Source organism: Uloborus diversus, chromosome 4, assembly GCF_026930045.1.
Source record: "Uloborus diversus isolate 005 chromosome 4, Udiv.v.3.1, whole genome shotgun sequence".
Lineage (NCBI taxonomy): Eukaryota > Metazoa > Arthropoda > Arachnida > Araneae > Uloboridae > Uloborus > Uloborus diversus.
In genome coordinates, this window is record NC_072734.1 from 111362429 (window position 1) to 111388641 (window position 26213).

Genomic DNA, 26213 nt, shown 5'->3' on the forward strand with positions numbered 1-26213 from the left:
GCTTTGAACTCCCTCTGCGAAATTAAATTCCTAGTGCAGTTTCGCACCAAAAAGTGCCCAAGTGTCTCCATTTGGTGGAAACTAGGCGTCAAAAGCTATTTGTGTCATGCATCAGCCCCTTAATGGTGTCACGTGAAAGACTGATGCCCAGTCGGGAGCTCACTAGATCTGGTAAAGACCAAACGGCTTCTTACGCAGCCCCATTAGGAAAAAAAACAGATAATTTATAATATAGATTGTGATTTAACCCAGCAATTTTATCAAGATTTTAAAAAGAGATTTGAAAAGGAATTCGTTTTAAGGTCTTTTGAAATATTTTTACAGGTAAAACAAGTACAATGATTGGCAACAGTGAATCAGTTCAAGATCTAGGAGTCATTCCTTGCGCCATCTGGTGGCTGTTCAGAGCTATTAATGAGCACAAGCACAGGACGGGTGCAAGGTTTTCAGTCCGGGTATCAGCTGTTGAAGTTTGTGGAAAAGCAGAAGAGCTTAGAGATCTTCTAGCTGACTATGCAGCAGGTAAAACATTTACTATTATACTTAAATTAAGCAACATGTTTCGTTATATATGAAAAATGTACATTATGCTTACATTGCAACAGGTAAAAAATGTACTATTATGTTTTCATTAAGCAACATGTTTTGGAAATTAGAAACGATAACATGGTTAATGGTCACTTTCAATTGACATTTTATCTTCCCCTCAATTAGTTTTAAATGTATACATTAACCTTGTAAATACTAGACTTAATCATGCTGTGATAACCATTTTATGGTTTGATTCTTATGCGCTTTTTGCATTGAATTCCTTCCAAGCAACGAAATGTTGTTTTCTTATGTTCTATACTATGTGCGTAAGAAAGCCCTATTTACAGACAGATTTATACGTTTTACTAGTGGAAAATGATGCAGTGTCAGGCTATCATTGATTTCTGATTGCAAAATAAAAAGGAAAACGAACAATTTTTCTTTTTTTTTAAAAAAGGTAACTTGTGTTTAATTATGATTTCCTAATATATTTCTTACTACTTAACTTCACGCGAAGTATAAAACTACGCAATACAGAGTGTCCAAATTTAGGACGTGCAGTTGTATTGAATGTAATATAAAAAAGTGATAATACTAAGAATAATTATAAGAAAAGTAACTATAATAACGATAATGATAGTAACAGTTTTATAATAATACAAGTAATAACTACAATAATAATGATGATAATTATAAAAATAGTAATGATAAAAACAAAAGTAGCAATGATAAAAATAACAACCATGATAAAAAGTAATTATCAACACAGAACTAATGATAATAATAATAATAATAATAATAATAATAATAATAATAATAATAATAATAATAATAATAAATAATAATAATAATAACAATAATAATATAATAATAATTGTAATAATAGTAATGTAATTATTATGATTATGATGATCATCATCATAATCGTTGTCCTTATCTTCACTTACACAAGCACATATATTTGAAATGAGAGTAGGTATATCACATAATGACTGTTTAAAACTAAAAACTTACATTTTTGAGCTTAAATTGCTGGGTTTTGTTTTGTTAATTGCGAATTTTCCTTGTTTAAAACTGTTGAACATTTTTGGCGTAATAAATTATTACATTGCAGTTCAGTGGGATTGTGCAATGTACTAATTAACCAACGTTACATCTTGCTGTAAAAAATCTTGAGTAACTAAAGTCCGGATAAAGTCTTTATTTTATACCAACATGCAGTATTTAATAGATTAACATATTTAATTTTAATACAGTTATAACTTTTTATAATCATTAACATATTTAATATATTGTATACTTTCCTAAATTGTTATTGCTTCATCATTTTACTGTTTCACCACGGATTGTATGTAATTTGACTATTGGCCAAGTTAAGACGATTCCATCTGAATGAATCTAGCAGGGAGAAGATAAATATCGATGGGATTTTGATTCACACGTTTTATAATGTCACTACTGCCTAATTAATTTATTGCATTCTCTAAGTCGAAAAAGAGCGGAAAGAAACAGTTTCTATGGAAACAACAAAAAGAAAATACATTGTTTTCATTTCTTCAAGAAAAGTAGAATCAAAATGGTAAGCGCAAAATTATGTTGTTAAAAATATATCAATTAATTTTTGTAGTAAGAATATAGATCGAATATAGTTTAGATTTAAGAAATGATTCGGTGAACGAACTGTCATTTGCACAAAGCTGCGTCTAAATAGGCAAAAGCGCACATCTGTGACGAACAAACTACCACCCCTGCAAACTAATAAATACGTCCATTTCTGCCCATAAACCGGATATTAACCTTTCCATGTAATCGATGGTGGGACAGTACTTAACATCTTTTACACTAGATGCAATTCATGACATGTGTCATTCCTTGTGATTGTTATATCCTGGATAGTTTTAAAAGGTATTTTAGGAAATTGCGCATTAATGATAGCCATTATATCTCAAAATCGTAAAATAAATATTAGTTGGTATTTCTATTTTGTATTAAAATGAAATCAAGCGACTTTGAACACACACACAAAAAAGAAAGAACTATTTTTCCGAAAAATTATTCACACCATGTAACTGCAACAATAAAAAATAGGTCTTCAAAATAGGAAATAACTGCTGTTATCTAAGAGATATCGTTCAATATTGTTTTTCTTATGTCCTACTATACAGGCAGTAAAAGTATTTTTACTGAAAATATAAGAACTACGAAAATTTTACAATTTTTTCTCCAGTAAAGGATTAAACTCGAGTTTCAACTGTACTTTGGGAGTAGAAAACTGATTTACATTTGCTGTCTCATAGCATCTTAATCTCGTGAAGAAGGATTTAATAGCAAGGGGTAATGAGATTCAGCGTGAAAATTTTAATTAAAGCTGGCACATCCTTGCCTTCATGCATTATTAATTAATTATAAAAACTCATTACGTGCCCTGCGATCAAGAAAGTTTTGCATAATTAGCAAAAATTTCAATCTTGTCATGTTTCTTTTAGACACCACTTATTTAAAATTTGAATGCCTTATCTTTGGTTAATTTATTTATTTTATAGATTGTTTTTAAAAAGTTAAATACTCTCAATATTATTTATAAAACTGTCGCTGTTAGGAAAGACCGTAGTAAACAAAAAATACTTAGTTTTGCATAATGTTTTGTTTGCTTTTTGCATGAAACATTTCAAAACGTTAGTTAAAAACTCATCTGCGTTTTAGATCTGAAAATAGCACGCTAAGTTCGGAACAGGGACGTTATTTGTCCGAATCCCAGCACCACAGAAATTACTTTAGGGAACGAAATGGGTTTGAATTTATGTGAGAAGTTCTAAAAGTGATCGATTACGATTGATGAATAGAAGGAATAAAGGCACAATGTTTCACAGAAACATGATTTCATGCATAGTTCACAAAAACTTCGATTAACAGTCAAATACGGTTATTAAAATATCGGTTCAAAGAGTATCTCGCTTAATGGTGTACATTTTCATCGTACCAAACTGTTGATGCATATTATTTTGATCCCGGTAAATGGAGTATCCCGCTTAGTAGAATACTTTTTCATGGAAAATTGGCGATTCCATTAAGCGGGCTCGACTAAACTGTGAAAAATAAAATTCATAAAACTATGCACAAAAACTCAAGGATATGTTTCACAACTTAGAATGAATAACACAACACACGCAAAATGAATTGGAAAGCGAATGAAAGTCAAAGTATTTTAACTGTTGCCACTACTATTTAGAGAAATTAGGCAGATTAAACAAAGAATTAAAACGCAGAGAAAAAAAAATTAGCCTTACGTAAAGAAACTTTTCACGGACTTTACGGTAATTATATTCACTTAAAAATAATAATAAAGCGTGAAATATAACAACGCCATTTTCTTTTTTGGTCTTTTTATTTGTTCTCGCTGTATGAAGCAACTGTTCCCTTGTTATTTGCTTCGTAACAGTTAACTAGCTGCCAGCACACTAATGCTTTATTTCTCTACAGTTTGGAAACCTCTTGGTGACACATTTATCAGCGTCACATTGATACTTTTTTTTCTCTACTATCCATAACCGATCAATTTCCTACTGTCGATAACTGACCAGTGACACATTGCTGCGTTTTTTATGTACCAGGGGCTCTAAAACTTTTCCGATTTGCTGCACCCTTTGAAGAATCATAATTTTCTCACGGCAATCTAGTCCATCTCTTTTATTTATATGATGATGACGGCTTTGCTCTCTACTTTCTACCGAGGCTCCTTTTCCTATTGCGTAAACGAGCGACGACACGTCGTGCTATTTCTGTGCAATATTTAGCCGACCGGCGACACATACCATTTTGCTTTTTTATTGTCAAAATCCACCCCATGGACATATTGATGTACTGAAAATAGTAGTTTAAACTTCGCATTAACTATCAATTGCAGAAAACAGCCTTATAGTTTTCCTTTGCTTAAAAAAGTAATTCGACTATTTGGCCATTTAACCAAGTTTTACTTTCTAATTTTAAAAACAGAGCAATTTATGCCTGAAATTTCAAAAACCTAATTTCTTCCAAAGTAGCACTTGTATTTTCCTTCATCCCATTAAATAGATTATGCGCTACTTCTTAAATATGCTTAAATATTAAAACATCAAATTTTCATAGTTGTATGAAGTCATAAAACATCGCTAGCTGTAGACAGGCTCATTAATGAAAAATGCAGTAATTGCTACCTGGGGGCAATGACGTCATAGTTTGTGGTCTTTCCCGTTTCATGGGAAGAGGGAAGATCGGATAGGTCCCAGAGGTGTGCTTGAGATCCCACCCCCTTCATCCCTCTTGAAAACCACGTGACATTACATCCACTTTTTCGGGAGAATTGCTTAAGTTTAATTGCTAATATTTCTCAATTTTGTTCTTGTTTTCTCACATTACGAATAAAAAATTTAAATTCAGTAAAATATTAATTCAAGTCTTTTCTTGGGCTATTGCTTTGTTGAACTACAAATGGTAGCATTAATATAGAAATGTAATTTGATTTAAAGGTTTTACTGTTGCTCATGAACTGGGAAGTATATCGGGGGTCAATTTGAAATGATTTTTAGTGATGTGAGAAATATTTTCCAGGGGAATCACTTATATCAGGAGAAAGATATTAAAGAAAAATAATGGCAGACAAGTATTATACGCTAAGAATGAATGTGTTAGCATTAAGTTGAAAACTTTTTTGTCATAAGTAAGTATTTCATCACACGGGCTCAGAGGCGAATACATTCCACAATTTTAGGGAAGGGGGAGGGGCATTCTGAAGAATGATCTCTCCCGCCGAATAAAATCTATGGTTTTGGGCACGAAAATATGCTTAAAAGGCTTGGGTGTCAATAAAAAACGCGAAATCGGTTAGGAATTTAGCTCTGTACTGCATAAACGTTTCAAAATAATTTCATAAGCAATAAAAGAAGAAATTTCAAAAATTTAGCTTCAAAATAAATAATTATTTAAAAGGACTACTGAAATCGTTTACATTTTACTCATACAGTGTTAGAACACAATGTGGACGTATACTATCCCCTGGTATCCGCCCACTTCTACTTTTGTAAAAGTTGTTGCAAACCAGTATACATTATATTTTCCATACAAAGAATGTCTTGTAACAAAACAATTTTAATATGTGAGGGAATAACACCTTAGAAGTAATATTTTGATTTTAAAAAAAAATTGTTATCGAACGTTTTGCTAAGAACTTATTAATTCTATTATGTGGCCTTCAAACACCTCAGATATCCATTTGGAAACATGCACAATTTAGTCTTTTTGATTTTTTTTTTTTTTTTTTTGGAAAACAAAATTGAAGTTCAAATAGCCGTAGTTAGAAATATTAGTAAAAGCTCTTGTAACAAATAAGACATACAACAAAGAGTTATTAAACACATTTTGCTTGCATTTGTTTTCCTTCATTTAGTAATAAATAAAAGCCTAAGCATGGTTAGAAAAGATTCTTTTTAGATAGGGCATTTAAGGATCAAAATGAGCTATAAATTCTAGCATTTATGCTTACTAATATAATTGTTGCGCGTCAAAGTAAGTTTCTCAATTAAAAAATTCTTACCATACATGTAACCTCTTCAATGCTTTCCAAAGGTCACGGGGTAATGAAATCATTTGAACTATGGTCTTCGGATATTCCTTCTATTCCGTCGTGTAGAAATTGTAACACAAGCAACTTGGACAAACACTTGAACTTTTAACAGAGAACAATTTAATTATAACTCATGAACTACAATGTTAGATAGCAAACAATACTTGTTAGTTAATAAACACAACATGAAGATTTCTGTGACGAACTCGCGCGAAATGTGAAGGACTGCTTAAAATTGAAACTGGTACATACTGCGATAAAATTCTAAAGACTGCCACGATTTGGGCGAGTCCGGCTGATTTATAGAAACTTAACTACTCAGTTCAGTTCAGTTCTTAGCCCTTTTTCACAATAAGTATCTATTTGTATAACATGATGATTCAAATGCATAATTTTTTGTTACTCTTAGACTTACACTTTCCTAGAAATAATATAATACAGTAGCAGATAAATGAAACGGTAGAAAAATTTTCATGAGAAATAGGAAGAAAATTGAGATTTCCTCTGCTTTTCTTTCACATGTTAGGAACTGAAGGTAGCGGATCAGCGCCCGGAGTTTATCTCAGAGACGACCCTACGGTGTTCGGATCCTACCTCACCAATCACAGTGAACTTCGAGCTCCTACGGCTGAGAGGGCTGCCTTTCTGTTGGATGCTGCAATCGCAGCTAGAACGCAAGGTGAGTATCCTTTGCGGGAAATTTGCGCTAACATGTTATTGATACATTCAGTAAGTCACCGTCCATATCCAGGGATAAGGCAGAATTATATGAAATACGACTGCAGTCCTCAGCTAGAATTGACTGAGCTGGCGGTGTATTTCATGTATTTCTGCCTTATCCCTGGATATGGGCGGTAACTTACTGAATTTACCATGCCTTGCCTTTAATTTTCGAGTTGAACCGAACCATTGCTTCGGACACTCGTCTGGTCTGTGCTAATTCCACATTAGCTACCAGTTTTTTTTTTCTTTTTTGGCACTCTTGGCTTCCTTAAGAGATTTTCCACCTCCAGCTCATTCACTTCCTATGCCGGGCTGATGAGTGCTAATAAGCACGAACTGCAGTCCTCGACTGGAATTGACTGAGCTGGCGGTGTATTTCATGTATGTTATTGATACGTTATCGTTTTCAGGTGGTCATGCAAGTGTAACAATCGCTAGTCGCAAACGTGCTTGTGACGTCATTTAGCGATTTGCACCTTGCAAGTTCACGTCAAACCCTTTTGAAAACAATAGCAGCGATTGTTTGCTATAATCAAGCGTTGAAAAAACAATTGTTTTTTTCCCCATACACTGGAGGCGTCGCTGTTTGTTCACAGTAAGAAACAAATTTCAACTCAAAGTGTTCGCTAAATTTCTTTATAATAAATATTGAGTTTTGCTGTTTTTGACTCTTCCGCTGAGTGCCAGGAGCGCTGAGGAGTAATGTAACAGTTCCTTACACTAAGCTTACCGAGGGATAAACATGGCGAACGTTTTGCTAATAATGAAAATGGAACGCAGGTTAAATGAAATGAAGTCGAGTTTAAACAGCCTTTCTGATCCACTTCCGATGATTAGTGCTGAATTTGTTGGTCGATTTTTTTTATACAAGGAAACGACAGTTTAGATGTGCTATTTATTAAAAGACAATGGAATTATAAAGTCCAAGAAAGTCCAAGATCTTGCGGAGTAATCCAAGTAATTGAAAGAAAATAAAATTATTTTGAATTCAACAAGATTAACTGAAATAGAATTATACTACAATGCAATACACTCAATAAACTAGGATTTCTCATTTTATGCAATATAATCCATGGAAGGATTCAATGAAAATTAAATATTCACAATAAATATGTTTTCTGGAGGATATACAATGGAATCCAAATGAATGTAATCAATTATTGAGAATAGCGATGTACTTTATTCATGCAATCAATACAGAAAGGTCATTTTTGTGGTCAAGAACGGCGACAGCCAAGGCCGACTTTTGTCAAACTGATCCCTAGTTTCCGAGTAGGCTGACATGGCAACTCTTCGGCCCTGTCTATGATAGTTTTAGCTTCTCTTTTTTCAAAGAGAACAACTGGTAAAATTAAGCAGAAATTCTTAAGGTAAATATAATGATGACATAAAAATATCGATATAAATTCCTTCGTACTCAAATTCTCTCTTACATAGAGTGTTTTTCAGTATGATTCATTTTCGGCTGTTGATGATGTTATTTAGTGCGAGAGCAATGTTCCGATAAGCTTTATGTAAAACGCTGCGGAAGTCATTCCATTGCCTACTTCTGCTCTGTACGTTTGCACTAATATAATAAAATCAAGTGACAATGAATAGTAGTTAATTATGTCTTGTTCAGATTAATAAACTTGATTTTCAGTTCTCCTATACATCGCAAAAGTTGTTTTAGAAAAATGCAACTATTTTCTCTGCTTCTATCTTTTTAACTACATAAAATCGTGTATTATTGTTATCATTATATAATGAGCTGTATGGTACAATTGAATAATGTCTGTATTATTACAGTAATTTTAAATCAAAATGATAGTGCACTAATTTTTATTTTTTTTAATGTTTCTAGACAATGAAGAGGAAGCAAAAAACTCCCATTTTTTATTCACTCTCCATGTTTATCAATATCGGGTAGAAAAAGGTGAACGTGGAGGAGGTAATTCACTTTTTATCTCAATGTTTAAATATTATTACCAGAAACTACTGCTTAGTTGTGATAATTATAACTGCTGCACTCTTAATTTAAACGATCTGATGTGTGCCTCACATGACTTCATTTGACTCCAATTTAATGTCATTTTCCCATTATTGGTAATTTTAATGTGATTCAATAGTTGATTCTCTACACTGTAAAAAAATTCCGAAACGTTACTGAGTATTTCCGAGTTACGTTTCGGGATTTTAATGGTTTTTACCCACTTCCTGGAAAAACCAAGTATCCGTGTCAAAAAGTTTCCTGAATTGCTACACGTCGCACGAATGCAGACTTTTCACTGTTGTCAAAAATATTTTTAGCTCCCAGTTTGAAGATTAACTGAACGTATTTATAAAGTGCATCGGCTTCAGTTCAATTACGGCCCGTCCATGCCAATTAAGCTTCTAAAGGGAGCAAATAAGTGTGGACTACTTTGCTTTGCAAGAATTGCCGGCGGGTGAAATTCTCGTCATTTACTTGCAATTCTGGCTTAGCTTTGGCCATGTTTCCCATAATGCTCTTGGAACTACCTTGGTAAATCAGGAAGATGCCGAGCTATTATATTATACATTCCTAAGTTTATTCTAAAGTTTCAGAGACACAACTGGCTTCTAACGGGAAGATTTCTGAATTTTTCAGCAAGCTTCTGGGTTAATTTCAGGAAGTTTACTGAACTTTAGCAGAAAACGTTCCTGGTTTTGGCAAGTTCTGTTACTGGCAGAAATTAGGCACATCAGCTACCCATTATTTTCCAGGAACGTTTCTGAATCGTTTTTACAGTGTAAATATCAACAACAGTGGCCAAATTGAAACCAGATTTTTAAAAAAATCGCAAAATTTGTCACCAAGTTGGCGACCAAAAGACAGGCGATATATCGCCAAGTGTCCGCCAAATTGTAACACCACTTGAGTTTACATCAAAATTAACATTGATTCCCCCCCCAAAAGGGACAAAAGACCCCCTTAAGAACTCTCGAATGCAACCAAAAAAGGAGGTGCACAAGTAGACCCCACTAGGAGTCTACGTACCAAATTTCAACTTTCTAGGACGTACCGTTCTTGAGTTATGCGACATACATACGTACATACAGACGTCACGAGAAAACTCGTTATAACTAATTCGGGAATCGTCAAATTGGATATTTCGCGTGTCTATACGTTCTTAGGCACTTATCCATGTGTGGTCGAGTCGAAAAAAAAAACTTAACATTCATTCGGGGGTGAGCAAAATAAAAATTAAGGTCGATTTTTGAATGAAACTTTTTTCACGAATACAATACTTAATTTTTTGTAAAAGGAAGTAAAAATATTTCTTATAGGTATTTAGTTCTTGAATTAAAGCATTATCTAGTGATGACATATTAGTAACATCAAGATATAGGATAAAGTACCCACATTTCGTTTCAAGGCCCAATTTCGTGCTCCTAAGTTTCTCTGGTTTGACACGAGGTGTCGCCACAGGTGATATTTTTTTCTAATTGCGGTCAACAACACTAATTATTTGGGGAAGTTTCATGTGTCTTGCCGTTTGGGAGTAGTTATTCTGATTTTTGTTAACTTGAATTTTTGTAATACTGTTTGTAAATGCTCTTTTTGATTATTGAGAAGGTGTTTGTTAAGCTGTTGGGATAACAATTTTCATTTCTGATAAAAGTTCGTTTTTTTTTTTTTTTTTTTTTTTTTTTTTTTTTTTTTTTTTTAAACGGAAAACATTTTTTATTTCAGGTATTTAAGCTTAAATTCAGAGGCTTAGTAGTGGGGTTATATATGCTACTCAGAGGTCAAAATGCTTAGGGGGGATGAAATATGGCGACTGTAACTATTATAATTACCATTACTACTTTTAAAGGGATTTTCGGGTAGCTCGGGAGAACACGCCCCACCTAAGAAGAAACATTTCAAAAAAAATTCTACGCTAATGAAAAATGAAAGAAAATTCCCCCTATCTTTCTAAATGTTGCTCCAGATGCTGCACAAAATAGATCAGCATCAACATATAAGAAAAACATTATTTATTATCAAAAAATCAAATTGCAAATTCGGGGCGTACTACCCTGACGGTCAGGTATTTCGCCCCACTCCATTAGATTACATACCGCACTTAAAATAACATTACAAAACATAGCATAATGGCTAAAAGTGAGATTACTCTCCTAAGCCAATAAAAATTATTTTTTAAAAACAAATTAAAAATGTTAATTAACTTTAAAATAACTGACTTTACATACCTCATTTTCACTTGCAGATTTTATCTTCTTTCGCCTTTAAGAACTTGTCATTTCTTAAAAAACGCTACTGGTTTCTTTGGATCTTATGAGTCATTGATTTACTTCAACTTAAAAAATAATACTTAAGATTAGGCATGTCCCCCAAACGGATCATCAGTGGGGCAAACAACCTGTAATCAAGAAGGAGCTTTTATTATTTTCTCATGGTAAATCTACCCACTCCCTAGCGTTCAAACAGCATTTTTCTATTTTGTGTAATAAAAGTAATTTATTTTGAAAATATTTTCATGGTTTAAAAGCTTTTTATCCAATAAAGATAAAATATAATTAGGACAATACTTAATAAAGTTCTCGTTCATATTTCTCCAACATCCCTTTTTTTTTTTTCATTTTTTTTTTTTCTTCAAGAGACAACCATAAATTATCTTTCTTCAAGTCAGACCAGAACCATATTAGTTTTTTATCATCAAGACATTATTTTCTTGACATAATTTAACGGGATTACTTCTCCATTCAGGATATGACGTATTCGGAAATGACGTAATTACCCAATAAAAGAATGATTCTAATTTAAACTCTCATGATTATAGTAAGTGAATGGCAGAAACCATCATTATTCAACTTTTATTTTTTAACCGACGATTTCGCTGACATTTATAAGCTATTACATTTATTCCTATTCCCCCGACTTTTAAACATGTTCAATCAATCACTTAGCAAATTTCCGGATTTCTGTTCATTGTTCTAATAAATCATCTGCTGTGACAGTATAGATGATCATACATCTATGTCGCTAAAATATGAAGTCAAGTCCTTAAAGCTCCTTTCGATTGGGATGGTGTTAGAATTAATGGAGGAGTGGTATCGATCAAACTGCATTAATGCATTTTACTAATAAATTGGTGAAAGATTATTAGTTCTATTTTTCCTTTATTGTTTTGTTTCCTTCATAAATATTTTTGTCTTGTGAATTTAATTTCATTGTTTTTTAAAGATTATTTCTCAACTTAGATTTTCTGTCATAATCCTGCGTTTTGCTTCCGGTTTTGAATTGTTGCCAGAAACAATGAAAAGTAATAGGAATTTTAAGTATAAAATACTTTTGCTCATTAAATATTGCTGTAAACAATGGAAAAAGTGAATAAATGAATTAACAATAAATTTAACAAATCAGTCTCAAGGCTGAACTTATCAATCATGTACGAGTATGTGTCGGCGCTTTTAAAAGCTTTCTTTTTTTTCATCATACTTGAACAAAATTCATTAAATGAAAAAAAAAGTTATTCTTTCTTTATGCGCAATGCATTTATATTAAAATGAGTCTATACAGTGTTTTCCCTTAATAAGGATAGATAACAAGAAAATAATTTAACTTTCAATAACTTTCATCTCAAACAAATTTTAAAACCAAAAAACTTTAAAATAAAATATAAAAAATGTTCTTTTTAATTCTAAAAATTATTTCTATAATCTTGTATCGTACTAAAAGGAATGGAATAAACTAAGTATATGATTGATTGATTGCAACATCCGAAAAGTTGATCCTAATATATGTATGTTCATGTTTATTGAAAGTAGCCAATAAATTTAAAATTAAAAGTTTGAGATAAGAAATATAAGCGGTATAATGAAAGCAATTTGTACACAGCTGTATACCGCCTATTTCTTCACTCAAATTTTTAATTTAATTTTATTGGCTGCTTTAATTTTATTGGCTGCTTTAAATTAACCATAAACATACATATATTGAAATCAACATCAATTTTTGGGTGTTTCAATCAAGAAATCATACACTTAATTTATTTCATACTTTTTAGTATGATCCAAGCTTATAGAAATAGACTTAAGATTTAAAAATATTTTTTATATATGTTTTAAATATTTCATTTTATTCAATTTTTTTTATTTTTAACACTTTATAGATAAGACAGGTAATTAGCTTAGTGCTCTCTTAAATGTTATGATTAGTTTACGAAACGTTTGGGGAAACTTTATATTTCACTCCATACTGCGCATACAACCACGTTTCAGTACTGATTTACCAAAAATATTAATCATTCGAGTAAAAAAAAATTCTCACATAGCTTCATTATTTTTGCACTGATGATTTTTAACTTTAAAAGGGGTAAAGGGGGGGGGTCCATAAAGAATGGCACGCTTTTTTTTCAACTCTTTTAACAACCGTTCTCTCTTCCTGTTACAAAGTGTTGCACTTCACCTCACCCTCTCCTCCCTTTGTCCCCTGTCACGCTATTTTTCATAAATATATTAATAGCAGAAAATCACCCGTCATGTTATGGCGGGTGAAAATTGCTTTCTACATTTGAACGGAGCAATTGCCTGTCTGGTGATATTTCTATATTTGAAATTTCTACCCTAACTCCAGTGAATGAACCGTAAACTCCAGTAGGTAGCATTCAATGTTGACCATTTTTTCGTTTCTTCATTTCCCTGAAATGACACAGTCTTACTAGTAAAACTGTTAAGTTACCGGATCGAGTTCAGCCTTGTCACAATAAAGGGCCTTTCTGTGCATGTTAAACATTACCAAAACATATTATCAAATCATGCCGTGGAGCGAGTTTCATTATTGAAACACGCGGGTTACTCGATCATCGGCTATTATTTATATGAGGATATACAGGCGAACAAAATGATGAACCAATAGATGAAAGACCGTACGAATGCACCCGCAACACGTATAAATCACTATTTTTCAAACACAATGGTTTTAGACTGTTGATGCGTCATATTATGCTTTATAATGGTTTCTTATGTTCAAACACGTAGCAATTAAAAGCTACACTTCTTTAAATTCTGGAAATAAATTACAAATATGTGCAAAAAAACGTCACTACCGTGAAAATAGATTAAGAATGCAGCAGAGCGTTAAAACCAAAATATCAAACATTTATCAATGCTTTGATTTTTTTCTAAAATTTGATGTTTTCCTTTCAGTGAGTGGCGGGAGAAGTCGCTTGCATCTCTTTGATCTTGGGAGTTGTGAGAAAACGAACAAATCTCGAGATGGTTCTTCCGGTGGCTGTCTATCACTTTCAGCCCTTGGAAACGTTATTTTGGCTCTCTTTAACGGCCAGAAACACGTGCCTTACAAGTAAGCATTGAAAAAAAAAAGAAAAAAAACATTTACAAATGAATCATTATGCGACAGAAGCCATTTTGCTTTTGCGGGAGGTCATTTCATTCAGAGTTCACTTATTTTTCATTGAAAAAGTACCCGGAAAACATGTGTATGCAGTAATTTGCAATTCTGTGAAATCAAACGTTTTTTTTTTTTTTTTCAATTTTATTTTACTGTGATATTGTTTCGAAAATATTTTTTGTACAGTATTGGTCATTTTTTAAAGTATCATTGTAATTTTATTTATTATATTGTCATTGTAATTTTATTTTTTACTTATTGTAATGCAGTACTAAAAGAATCTCTGATTAACTTTAGGGACAGCAAACTCACACAACTATTGAGAGAAGCCATGGGGAGTGTGATGTGCAGGGTTGCCATGATTGCCCACGTGTCCACCACACCTTCACGCTATCCAGAAACTTTGGCGACGCTTCAGTTAGCATCCAGAATACACAGGCTTCGAAGGAAAAAATTAAAGGTAGCCAAATTTCTTTCCTTTTTTCCTCACTCGAACTAATCTATAGGCATAATTAAGAGATAGGTTACGTCGCTACTGGAACAATGGTGAAAAAGCACTACTAACCTGCAACATACCGATAGCCCAGTCCCCATAGAGCGACTGCAGTTCGGTCCTTGTTGTGGACTCATTAGTCTGAAGTAGAGAACAACCGAGCTGGAGGCTGTTATCTTATTGAAGCTGAGAGCGCCTACAAACTGGTAGATAAAGTAAATGTATCTCACAAGCGAGAATCCACTGATATGGTGCTGTTCAACTCAGAATTTAAAGCAAAGAGCTGGTATTAAGCAGTAAGTTGCCACTCCTAAACTAGGGCTAAGTCAGACTTATATGCAATATACGAACAGCCCGGTTTTACATCCAGAGACTGCAGTTTTGTCCTAAATCTTTCCTCGCTGGTGAGAGAAATTTACTTCATCAACCAGTTTGTTGGGAATCTCAGCTTCAATAAGATCACATCTTCCTTCAGCTCAATTATTTTCTATTACAGACTGATGAGTCCATAGCGAGGATGAAACTACAGTCTCTGGATGGGATAACCGGACCGTCGGTACATTGCATGGTATTCTGTCTTAGCCTTCACTGTTATAACCATGGATTCCAGACGAGTGAATATATTCCCCGTAGCGTGAAAGCATGGAGCCCAAGGGTGCCATGCTGGCAAGAAAATAGAGCAGGGGTGCCAAAACAGCAGGCAACCGCAGAATGACTCCCTGGCACATGCGCTTTCGCGTACATTCAACCACTTCAATATGGAGCACGAATGATAGCTTGCATCTGTGTCTTTCACATTGAATAAAGTACACTATTGGGTTAAAACTTTTCTAGGATTAATCTCCAAAATAACAAGAAAGTACAGCCTTTTATCACTTTGTAGCTTTTAGGGCTTTTATACGTAGTTAAAAGTGTGTTTATTGCTTTTCAGTTACCGTTACTGTCGTTAAGTTTCAGTTTACCGTTACTTACCTGAAATGTCCGTCATTCACAACGCTACTAAAAATATCTATCATTATTTTCTTGAGTACTCAATAAACAACATTTAATCACCAAAATAATATCCGGCAATAAGATTATCAATAATCAACAAGTGAGAACCTGAATAAAAATGATTCTTGTGCTTCGTAGATTATAACAGAAGTTCATGCGAAAAAAATAAAAAAAGAAATATCTCTACGTCTAGCTTTTTTTTTTTTTTTGCTTTTTCATTAAAATGTTTGAATCATTTCCTGTTAGCTGTTAATATTTCGATAGCGTTAGAAATTTCTTTTAAGTTTTTAAACTGTCGAAAAACTTCATGTGCATCTTATTTTACTGTTACTCTTGATTGAAATTTTGAACGTTTATGAAACGATTCTTTTTTTTCCCGTAACTGTAACATCCCAGAATATTTTTGGCAATGATTCAGAAGTACCTCTACACTTTACTTTCGGTACGGGTCATGTTGTAGTAAATGTATAATTTCTCACTTATGATTATTAACTTAACTATGTTTATTGAAAGAATTACTCGTCTTTAAATTTCAATAAAAAACTCATCAGTACGCAGAAATTTTTCACAAGTTTATAATAGTCCCAGAGTTATTACTATTATTTATTTATTTTTATGTAAAGGATAAAAATTTCACTAATCCGCAATTTTTTTCCATTTGCTTTTACCGACGCGTGGATTAAAAGAGGTAGAGAAACACTGAGTTAGAGCACGATCAGGTGAATTAAAGCAATGAGCACTTCTTAACTATTTTGAAAACTCTGAAATGTGATCAAATGCTGTAATAACAAGTTTTAATCATTTCCAGTACTGAATTCAATGTGAAAAATGTCCAAAACTTAGAATATCATGATTAAAAACTATGAAAAAAAAAAAAAAAAAACTACACAACTGTATTTAAAAACGCAAACAATACGGTGGAGGGAGGAGGAAAATCTACAGTAGAAATCAGAAAGGGTGCTATTTCTCCCTCCGTAGGTTCCTTCTTTGCACCCCCGCTGTCTATTTTTCACCCCAGCTCCGTATTAGGTGGCGCTAGTGAACAAGCATTTGACCCCTGAAAGGTGCCGAATGTAACCTGTATTTTTAAGAGTGTTGGCTTAGGGGTGGTAACTTAATGCTTACTATTAACACATTTACTACCCTTAACGCCATGGGAAAGTAAAGGTCGGTATCTTCAGAAATAAGTTTAGGAGATATTTGAAGTAAAGCGTCTTGGATTCCATACTAATAATGGAGAAATATTTGAAGTTGATGTTTTTTTTTTGGGCTTATTAGCGGAAACCAAATAAGCAACTTTGTACAATCAAGCTTACGTTCAACAGATGAAAAAAAAAGAAGAAGAAGTAAGGTATAAAAATTGCAGATGCTGAATTTACCTTGCCACGGCATACACGATATTTGCCACTATGGACAAGTAAACCAAGTGATAAGTTCACTTGTCCGTCATCGGACTTTGTGTTCCATCGTTTTTTTACGCCGTTTCATACCCCGAAACAGCTATTTGCAGAGTTTTTTCAACTCTGTTTAACTGCTTCCATTTGCAAATGTATACACGGTGTCATATTTTTACTCATTATAATGTGGTTCTAGTGCTGTAGTTAGAAAAAAAAATGCTTGAGGAAGCTCATCTTAGGTTTTGGAGAGATTCACCAGAAGAAAAGGTGGTTTGAAACCAATTTACTTCACATTTTCCTTATTTGTGCAATAAAAAATAAAACATTTAGGGTGAAGGCGTCACCCTTTCTCCTTCACCCAAATTACAGCACTTTAGTGATTCGACAACAGCCTAGACTCAAAGAAATCATTTTTATTAATGAGAGAAATATGAGCGATAGTTAAACTAGCGTAGCGATATATCCCGTTGCGTATAAGCTTTTTGAATGAATATGTATATACTACAAATATATTTCAAAATGTAATGAGTACAGTTCGGTTTACAGAATACATTAGTAGCATTTAGAGAAATTCTACCATGCTAAGCGCAAAAGTATCTGCAGATGAGTTCAAAAGGAAAAAATTGTCGTTAAAAGTATCGCGCCTCTATGTTCAGATGCAACTTTTCAGAATTTTTAAAAATGTATTTCCCATTGACAACTGACCATTAAGCTTTGTATTTAGGTGAAATATGTGACGAAAAACACCTGGTGTAAGTAGTTCATTATTGACAAAAAGTGCTGTTGCGACTTTTGTTCTTAGCACGACAGAATTTACAATGGAACGATTGATGCATTCAGATAAAGGCTTTAGATAAGTTATTAGATATATCCATTAACACGATACGTGCTGAAGTTTGAAAATTTGTTGGGAAATTTAAAGAACTTGAGCATAAACTAGTGAAATAAGTGATGCAACATTTTTACGTACTTTGGTCGAGGAAATGAATCTCGTATTAGTTACAAGTAAAATCTGTTGAAATAAAATCTTCAATTTTTACTTCTAACTTATAATACCATTTCAAGATCCCAATCAATAATTTGTCAAGACACTTCAACAGTTATAATTTCATTCACATAACCATCCTCCCCCTAACGGCGATGGTTATATCAATTAACAAAGATGGGAATAACTCCGAGGTTAATCGATAAGATTTTTAAAAAAAATTATGGAGGCGCCAAATATTAAATGAGAAAAAGTCGACTTAATTTTAAATTCCAACAATGTAACACTCTCTTACATTTTTTTACTATTTTTTGTCAATTAATAAAAATTTCAAGATCGATTGGACAATGGGAAAATAAAAGAAAAATAATCTTTAATATAATTTACCTCATTTTAGTTTAAATGAGCTGATACTTTTTTTTTCTGCGTTTGATCAATTTCCAAGCAATACCTAAACTTCCGTATTTATTTCAAGTAAGTAGAAATCATGCTGAAAATGTCAGGAAATAAACTGCAATGTTTGACAGAAATTCTATTCAGCGATCCATGAAACGCGTTTGAGTTTCTGTTAAATTTCTACGAAATCAGCAATTCCGTTTAAAGTTCAAAACTTTTCTCAGTGAAAGATTGGCAGTTTTGAAAATTCAGCTGACGGTCTTCCCACAAAGTTCGACCAAATAATTTGAAGTTTGGATGTAGTTTGAAGAACAATAAATCTTTCAAAAGTTTCAAAAAGAAATGTGTTTGATGTTTTTGCAGCACAGGTAACTGCAATTAAAGCCTCGAAACTAATAAACATAAACTGATCATCAACTATCAACAACATTACACTTACAAATGTTATACAGTTTAATATTATGCGGACTATTAATTAATTAATAAATATAATTTTTTGCTACATCTTTTATAAGATTGCTAATGTATACAAATAACCGAAACTCATTCCATGAATTCTCCTCTATATTGTGTTGTATTTGCATTTTTAAGAATGTAATTTTTTTTAAATTGTTTTTAAGAATGTAAAGTTTTAAAAATTATTTTTAAGCATGCAAAATTTTAAAAAAAATGTTTTTAAAAATGCAATAAACGTTTCTACTTTTAAGCTTTTACTTTAAATGTAATGTAAAAACATAAATGTAAAAACGTTTATTTTTGTAGATTCATACAAAATAGTGTTTTCAAAAAGTTTTTACATTCAAAAAACAAATTGCAAAACGTTTTGATAGTTTGTCATTGGTTGGTGGCAGTTTGATATCTTCTTTGAATGTTTTGAAATTGTTATTTATTAATCCATTATTTTTCTGATTTCCTTTAAAAAAGCTTATAACTTCTAAAAATAGGTTCTGATATAGATCAGTTTTTTGAATTAATTCTGAATTCTTATACATCACATCTAACTGATTTATAAATTCTGAATAACTGGCATATATATTCTGAACTGACTGGCTAATAAAATCTGAATAATATTTGTTAGTTTTGTTCTCTGAAGGTATTTGCAATAAGTTGAAAAGAAACCTGTAATAATATTTTCATAGTTTCAATACTTTCAAAGGTTTACTATAGTACTGTCATCTTAAAACAAAACATTATAAAATTTAATTGCCTAAAAGTTAAATAGAAGTTTATTTTTATCATCACAGTCATGTGCAATTATGGGAGTGAAATAATTATAAACTGCTTTATTTTTCGTTCTTAGTTTGCCTCATCTTCAGAGCTAGGACCAGTTGGAGATGAGAAAGGAGTATGCAGACCATTTGTCCGTATTCATGCTGTTGGAGAAGACGGAGTAGTCAAATCCGGAAGTAGTGATCAAGACTATACATCCAGTAGCGAACAGTCATGCGATACAGTGATTTTTGTGGGCGCTGGCCGTGGTAATCCACTTCCAGGAAACATCTGTGATAGACGAGCCAGTCAAACCATCTCTCCTCTAGCTAAAGATGCGCAAAACGCGTCAACCGGAACTTCGACTGGAACTACCAAAAAACAAAGTTCTAAATCACATGCAAGTGGATTTCATCCAGACAAATCTAGTACCGCGTCTGATACCCATCCGACAGGAAAAGAACAAAAAAACATTGATCATTCTTCTAAAAGTGCCTTAAATGAACAGATTAGGACTTCAAATCCCATAAATGCAATTTCTTCTCCAAAGAAGAAAATCATCAGTTCATCGCCATATTCATCACCGAAACATCCGAAGTTAAGTGATAGTGATTCTCCTAAGATGTCACCTAAACTAGGGAAATATGTAATGATGGACTACACTAATGATTCCAGGAAAGGTAAAGGCTCCAGTGATTCTATTAACAAATCTTCTCCCAGTCGAACATCAAAAAATAACCCAGAAAGTCATCAAAAAGGATCTCCTATTCCTGGGAATACAGCTACCAGTAGTCCTCAATCACAACGCAAGTCAAAGCGAAGTCATAAACAAGAAGCTTCACAACAGCAGCTTTTGTTCCAACAGCAACAAGCTGAGAATGCTTTGAAACTTTTAATGAAAGAGCCTAAGCCAACAAGTGACGAAACTTGGATTGATGGTCCAAGATTCACTAAACCGAAATTCGATTCTAGAACTTTGCATCAATTGCAGAAGGAAAAGTGGGTAGACGGTCCAGGGATGTATGGGTACATGGATGTTCAGAAAGAAACAATGATTCGAAAATGGGTTGAAGATCACTCCCGAGTTCTAAAGGAATCTGAAACTCCGGGTAGGAAAGAAGTTTGGATAGATTTTCCACCTGGTTCTGATGAGAAGAAAACGAATGTTATCTCGAAACATTCTCATGTTACCTCAGAGAAATCAGATAAGCATGCTAGTCCAACGTTTAGTGGAACAGATAAATCGAGAAAAGAAGCAAAACTTAAAACTATGGATCATTCTGGTTCATATGAATCCGATAAACATCATTATGCCAAACCAATGCCACATCCATCAAAAGATGGCCAACGTTCGAAAGAAGACCCCGTGCAGAAGAATCTGAAACCAGTTAAAGAAAACAAAGAAGGTGAAAGTGCAAAATCTAAAGTTAGTTTTCAGTACATAGTATCAGATCTCGATAACTCAATAAATGGCAATTTAAGTGAGCTACTTGGCCATTCTGATGGAAGCACGCAGTCATCAAGTGGCTCTGTAGATTTTAATGATAACAATAGTGAGGATTTAAATCAGGGTCATAATTCTCTTTATGACCTCAACCGTTGTCTTTCTAAGTCCAGCGTGCATCTTGATGATGAGGATGGCTGTTTGTTGGTATCGGATAGTTTTGGTCAAAATGAGTTGGTTACGATGGCAGACTCTAGTATCCAAGTAACGGAAGAGGATATATTTTCAAGCTGTGGATGGCCGCGGGAAATGCTGGACAACCACCATTTAAGTGATACTGACAGCTATGAAGGTGAACATCCACTTCATGTTTTAAGTGCAGAAGATTTAAATTTAGCTTCATCTTTTACGGATTCCCGAGCAGTTAGTGTTGATTTTGAAACACTTAGTGTACCAGAAGGTTGGACACCTGATAACCGGGAGATGGATCCTGATTTAACGTGGCGATTGTTACGTGGGGGCTCTTTACCTCATCATGGTTCTAGGACACTTCACAGTAGAAATGTAAATTCTAATGAGGATTCGCGTTCTAAGAATAATCTCTTGGCCTCTAAATTAGAAAAATTAGCAAATCTTAGAAAAATGATTGAAAACTCTTCCAATAACCAAGAAAGGTGGAAAACTCCAATATTTCCACAAACTTTAAGCAGTTTTTGTAATTCAGAAAACCGTTTTCCATTTGTTAGTAAATTGCACCACAGTGCTGATTCGAGCTTAGAAGAACTTAGAGAAAATGATGTCAATAGCATTCGCAGTGAGCCTGCAGAATTGGACGTTGAAAATTTCGAATTCCAGTTCAATGTTAAACCTATGAATGGACTACGTTTAGAAGCATTTTATAACAAAATACAAAAAGTTCCTCTTTTTCCAGACTGTTTCCCTCAGTTTGGAAAGCCAACCCAAGTTGTGCCTCCAAATATCAAGCCTCAAAATAACTATACGCAGATACCAGTAGAAGAATTAGATGCCTTGAAATTAACGCAAAGTAGTATTAAAGACTCTAAAGATTACTCTGTCTTAGAATCAAAGCATCGATGGAGTTCTCCTCGCAGTGGTACTCCTAGCAAAGAGCGTCCAAAAGAACAATTAGAAAGTGCTGCAAATGTTAACAAATCTCATAGTTCCAATGAAAACTTACCAATTTTCGAGAAGTGTTCACCAAGTTCCGTAAGGGACTCAAATCAATCAGCCAAAGTAGCGCCAGCAGTTTCTACTGAGAAAATCCATCATTCACTCACAGAAATTATTCAGGAACAAAGGTGTAGAGTTTACAGCGAAGGACCTTCATCAAGCCCTGTTCCATTTCACACCACAAAGTATTTTGCTCAAAGAGCAGCGAAATCAAAACTTGTTTCTGAGCACACAAATCACATCAGTAAATCCACCGATGCCACAGAAATACGCCACGAATACATTATGCTGAAACAACACCAAAGGAAGAAAGGGAGTCCAAAACTGCCACCGCGAGGGATTCTAGGAGGGAATCGAAAACAAAGTAAGCAACAGCAACATGTACAGTGCAGCTATGCAGCCAACAACAGCATTTCAGAAGTTTCTGAAAATGGAAGTCCTGTAATAACGATATCCTCTTCAGAAGCTTCATCTTCCAAATCCCATATTCTCATTAGAAGTACTTCTACTCCAGCTAGTCCTTTTAACAGGTACCTTATTTTCTGATTTATATTCCTTATTTTTATACTGGTTTATGTAATCGAAGAAAAGTATATTTGTAAATAAAAGTTCACTGTAATATAGTGAGCAAAAAAGATTTTGTTACCGGTTTAAAAATTTAAAAAAAAATAATTTCACTTCAAAGAAAGTCTGGGTGGACCATGCTTTAATAATTGTTCTAAAGTGGGGTTATTTTTTATGGTTGCCCTGCTTTCTACAATACATATTTGCAAAAAATATATAGTATTTTTAGTATAGCTATCGTTTTTCTTTTTATTATTCTTTATTTATTTACTTATTTATTTATTTGTGAAATAAATACGATATCATATTAAAAATATTATTGCTCGTTTAGAAGCATTTTCAACAGAACATATCCTTTTTGCAGTTATTTGATGGAGTATTTTTTTAATACATAAAATTGCTCTTCATTTTAAATTTTACATATGCATATTGCTCTTCATTTAAAATTTTACATTTTCATATTGCCGTTCATTTTAAATTTTATATATGCATATTGCTCTTCATTTTAAATTTTACATATGCATATTGCTCTTCATTTAAAATTTTACATTTGCATATTGCTGTTCATTTTAAATTTTAGATATGCATATTGCTCTTCATTTAAAATTTTACATTTGCATATTGCTGTTCATTTTAAATTTTAGATATGCATATTGCTCTTCAATTTAAATTTTACGTATGCATATTGCTCTTCATTTAAAATTTTACACTTGCATATTGCTGTTCATTTTAAATTTTAGATATGCATATTGCTCTTCATTTTAAATTTTACATACGTATATTGCTTTTCGGATGTAATAAGTGAAATAATTCTTTTAAACGCACATTCAAACCAATAACAATAGTTTATTTAAATATATGTTGAAAATTAGTGTCCATTGGAAGCTCATTTGCCAATTTTTACTTTGTGCTTTTGAATTGAATGTGCAATTTTAGAATTTATTTCCTGATTATTAGTATATATAGCAAAGAAAGAAAGGAGATAACCAGATGATCAAATAAACACAGGAAAACAATGATGAACCTAAAATTTTTTAATAATCTTTATTTCAAGAAGTTTCCCCCCCCCCCAAACACAACAGCTATATTATTGTAGCAAATTCCATCTTCGTTCAAAGAAATAATGTTTTTCCTGCATACTAAAACTGAAAAGTTTAAAATTAAAATTGTTATGCATTTTGTCACAAAGTGGTTTTACTTCAAGAAAAATTCGTACCTAAGAGAAAGTGTCTACTTATCTTTTAAATTAAAATTATTTTTAGGACTTATCATTTTAATTAAATAATACTTTCTCTAACGTTACGTCTCTTTCCCTCCCCTCTCAACCTCAAATAAACGCAGCTTTATTTTATACCTTATTTTTTAACGTAATTTTTAAGCTCCTTAAACTATGTAAACCAATCTTTCAGTATTCACAAAAGGTATACCCCTAAAAGAGAAAGTAATCAAGAGATTAATAAATCACACAATCGCTTTGCACTCTTTCCAGGTGTTTATTGCATAGTCATTTTTCATAAATATTTTCCTCAGTACTTACCTGTAAATTCGCTGTATAAAAAAGGTTGATGTTTGAGTAGCCTATTTATGTGATGACCGTTATATGTCAAAGTTACAAATAATACTAAACATTAAGTTTAAAAAAAAAACGTCAAAGCAAAACAAAAAGAAAAATTACAGATGAAAACAAATTTTCGAAGAGCATAAAAAATTGTAATGGTTTCTAAGATTCACCTACTCACTTCTAACTCTGGCCGAAATCTTCTATTATGTTTCTTAATGATGCTTATTGTATAATTTTGTGTAACTTAATAAGCTTTGACTACCATTGAAGTATCTGATGAAGAAATTATCTCCATATTTTTCAAGTACACTGCTAAAAGTAAAGTTCAATATTTCACCAAGAAATTTGTGAAATTTAGAAAATTTTAGGTGGAACCATCTTTTTGGTGATAAGTTTAACATGATGCTTTTACGAACTCCTGACTACCAAAAGCACCATTACATTATTGATACTTATGACCAATACGATGGAGGGAGCTAAAAGTAGCTGGATTTAAGTTATTTCTTGATGAAACATTGAAGTTTGTTTTTAAAAGTGTAGGGAAGTCCAATTAGTTAGAGAACATACTAAAGTAAATAAAGTCTTTTAAAAAATGTTTTTCATAGATAGACTGTCTTCAGAAACGTTGTTCTAGGGGCGTCCTGATGGGAGGTCACGGGAGGTCACTGTGACCTTCCAAAAATATCCATATTCGGCACATTTTGTCTGATTATTCGGCAAGAGTGCAATCATGCGGCAAACTTTGAGCATTCATCAAAATTATCATCATTTGGCGAAACTTGAAGTTCCATTCGGCAAACTTTGGAGTTCTATTCATCAAAATTATCGTCATTCGGCGAAACTTGGAGTTTTCATTCGGCAAACTTTGGAGTTCTATTCACCAAAATTATCATCATTCGGCGAAACTTGGAGTTCCATTCGGCAAATTGAGATATTCCGCTCTTCCAAAAACTTAAGTTCGGGGCACCCCTGCATTCTTTTATACAACTCCATAACATAAACGACTAGAATTTTCCCCACTGTTTACTAATCTGCAATATTCATTTTTATTTGAACATCAACACCCCTGAAATAAAACCACAAAAGTTCTCATACTTAAAAAAAAAATATTATTATTATCAATATTACTCTAATTAATAAAATACTTTTCATGACTTTTCAAAAATTTTACATTTTAATTTCTGAAAAATAATGTGTTTAGTTGTTGATTTACTAGTCAGACTCCCCGAATGCTATTATTATTTTTTTAATATTATTTTCTTATCTAAGTATTGTGTTTTACATTTTTTCGGTAGTACAACCTCATCACCACCCTGTGCGGATGTGGTTATCGGTGCAGAATCCTATTCATACCTGTCAACGCCAGCAACAACAACGGTCATCACGCCCACCATTTTCAAGTCTAAGGAGTCTAAGTGGCAAGCCCGGCAGTCAAGCAGCGGGCACGGTAGTGACAGCAGTGCCCTCAGCACCTCCGACTTAAAAGAGACCAAAGAACTCCTGGGGAAGTTGTCCAAGACGCCACAGTTCTCTGGCACTAGTAGTGGATACGAGAGCATGCCAAGGGACAGTGAAGGTACCCCCTTGTCTTCGTCCAGTCAGGAATCTGGAAGTGAAGTTGGTACAAAAAAGGAGTCGAGGGGTAGAAAAGGGACGAGAAAGAAAATTCAAGGTAATTTTCATGAATATTATAGCTATAAATAAAAAACAATACATTTTGAGTTAGTCAAAAATGAAAAAAAAAAACTATTAGACATTACAAAAAAA

The 26213-nt window shown here is 33.1% G+C and overlaps 1 protein-coding gene across 1 annotated transcript in view; it reads left to right on the forward strand.

Moving 5' to 3' along the window:
* The window catches only part of LOC129220447 (uncharacterized), a 134406-nt gene that overhangs the window by 104033 nt on the left and 4160 nt on the right, over positions 1 to 26213 (forward strand). The window contains exons 6-13 of the mRNA XM_054854867.1: positions 325 to 522; positions 6657 to 6809; positions 8697 to 8783; positions 14009 to 14165; positions 14511 to 14673; positions 19778 to 20851; positions 20897 to 22851; positions 25742 to 26118. Of these exons, the coding sequence (XP_054710842.1) occupies positions 325 to 522; positions 6657 to 6809; positions 8697 to 8783; positions 14009 to 14165; positions 14511 to 14673; positions 19778 to 20851; positions 20897 to 22851; positions 25742 to 26118 (4164 nt within the window). The remainder of the gene's footprint in view (positions 1 to 324; positions 523 to 6656; positions 6810 to 8696; positions 8784 to 14008; positions 14166 to 14510; positions 14674 to 19777; positions 20852 to 20896; positions 22852 to 25741; positions 26119 to 26213) is intronic.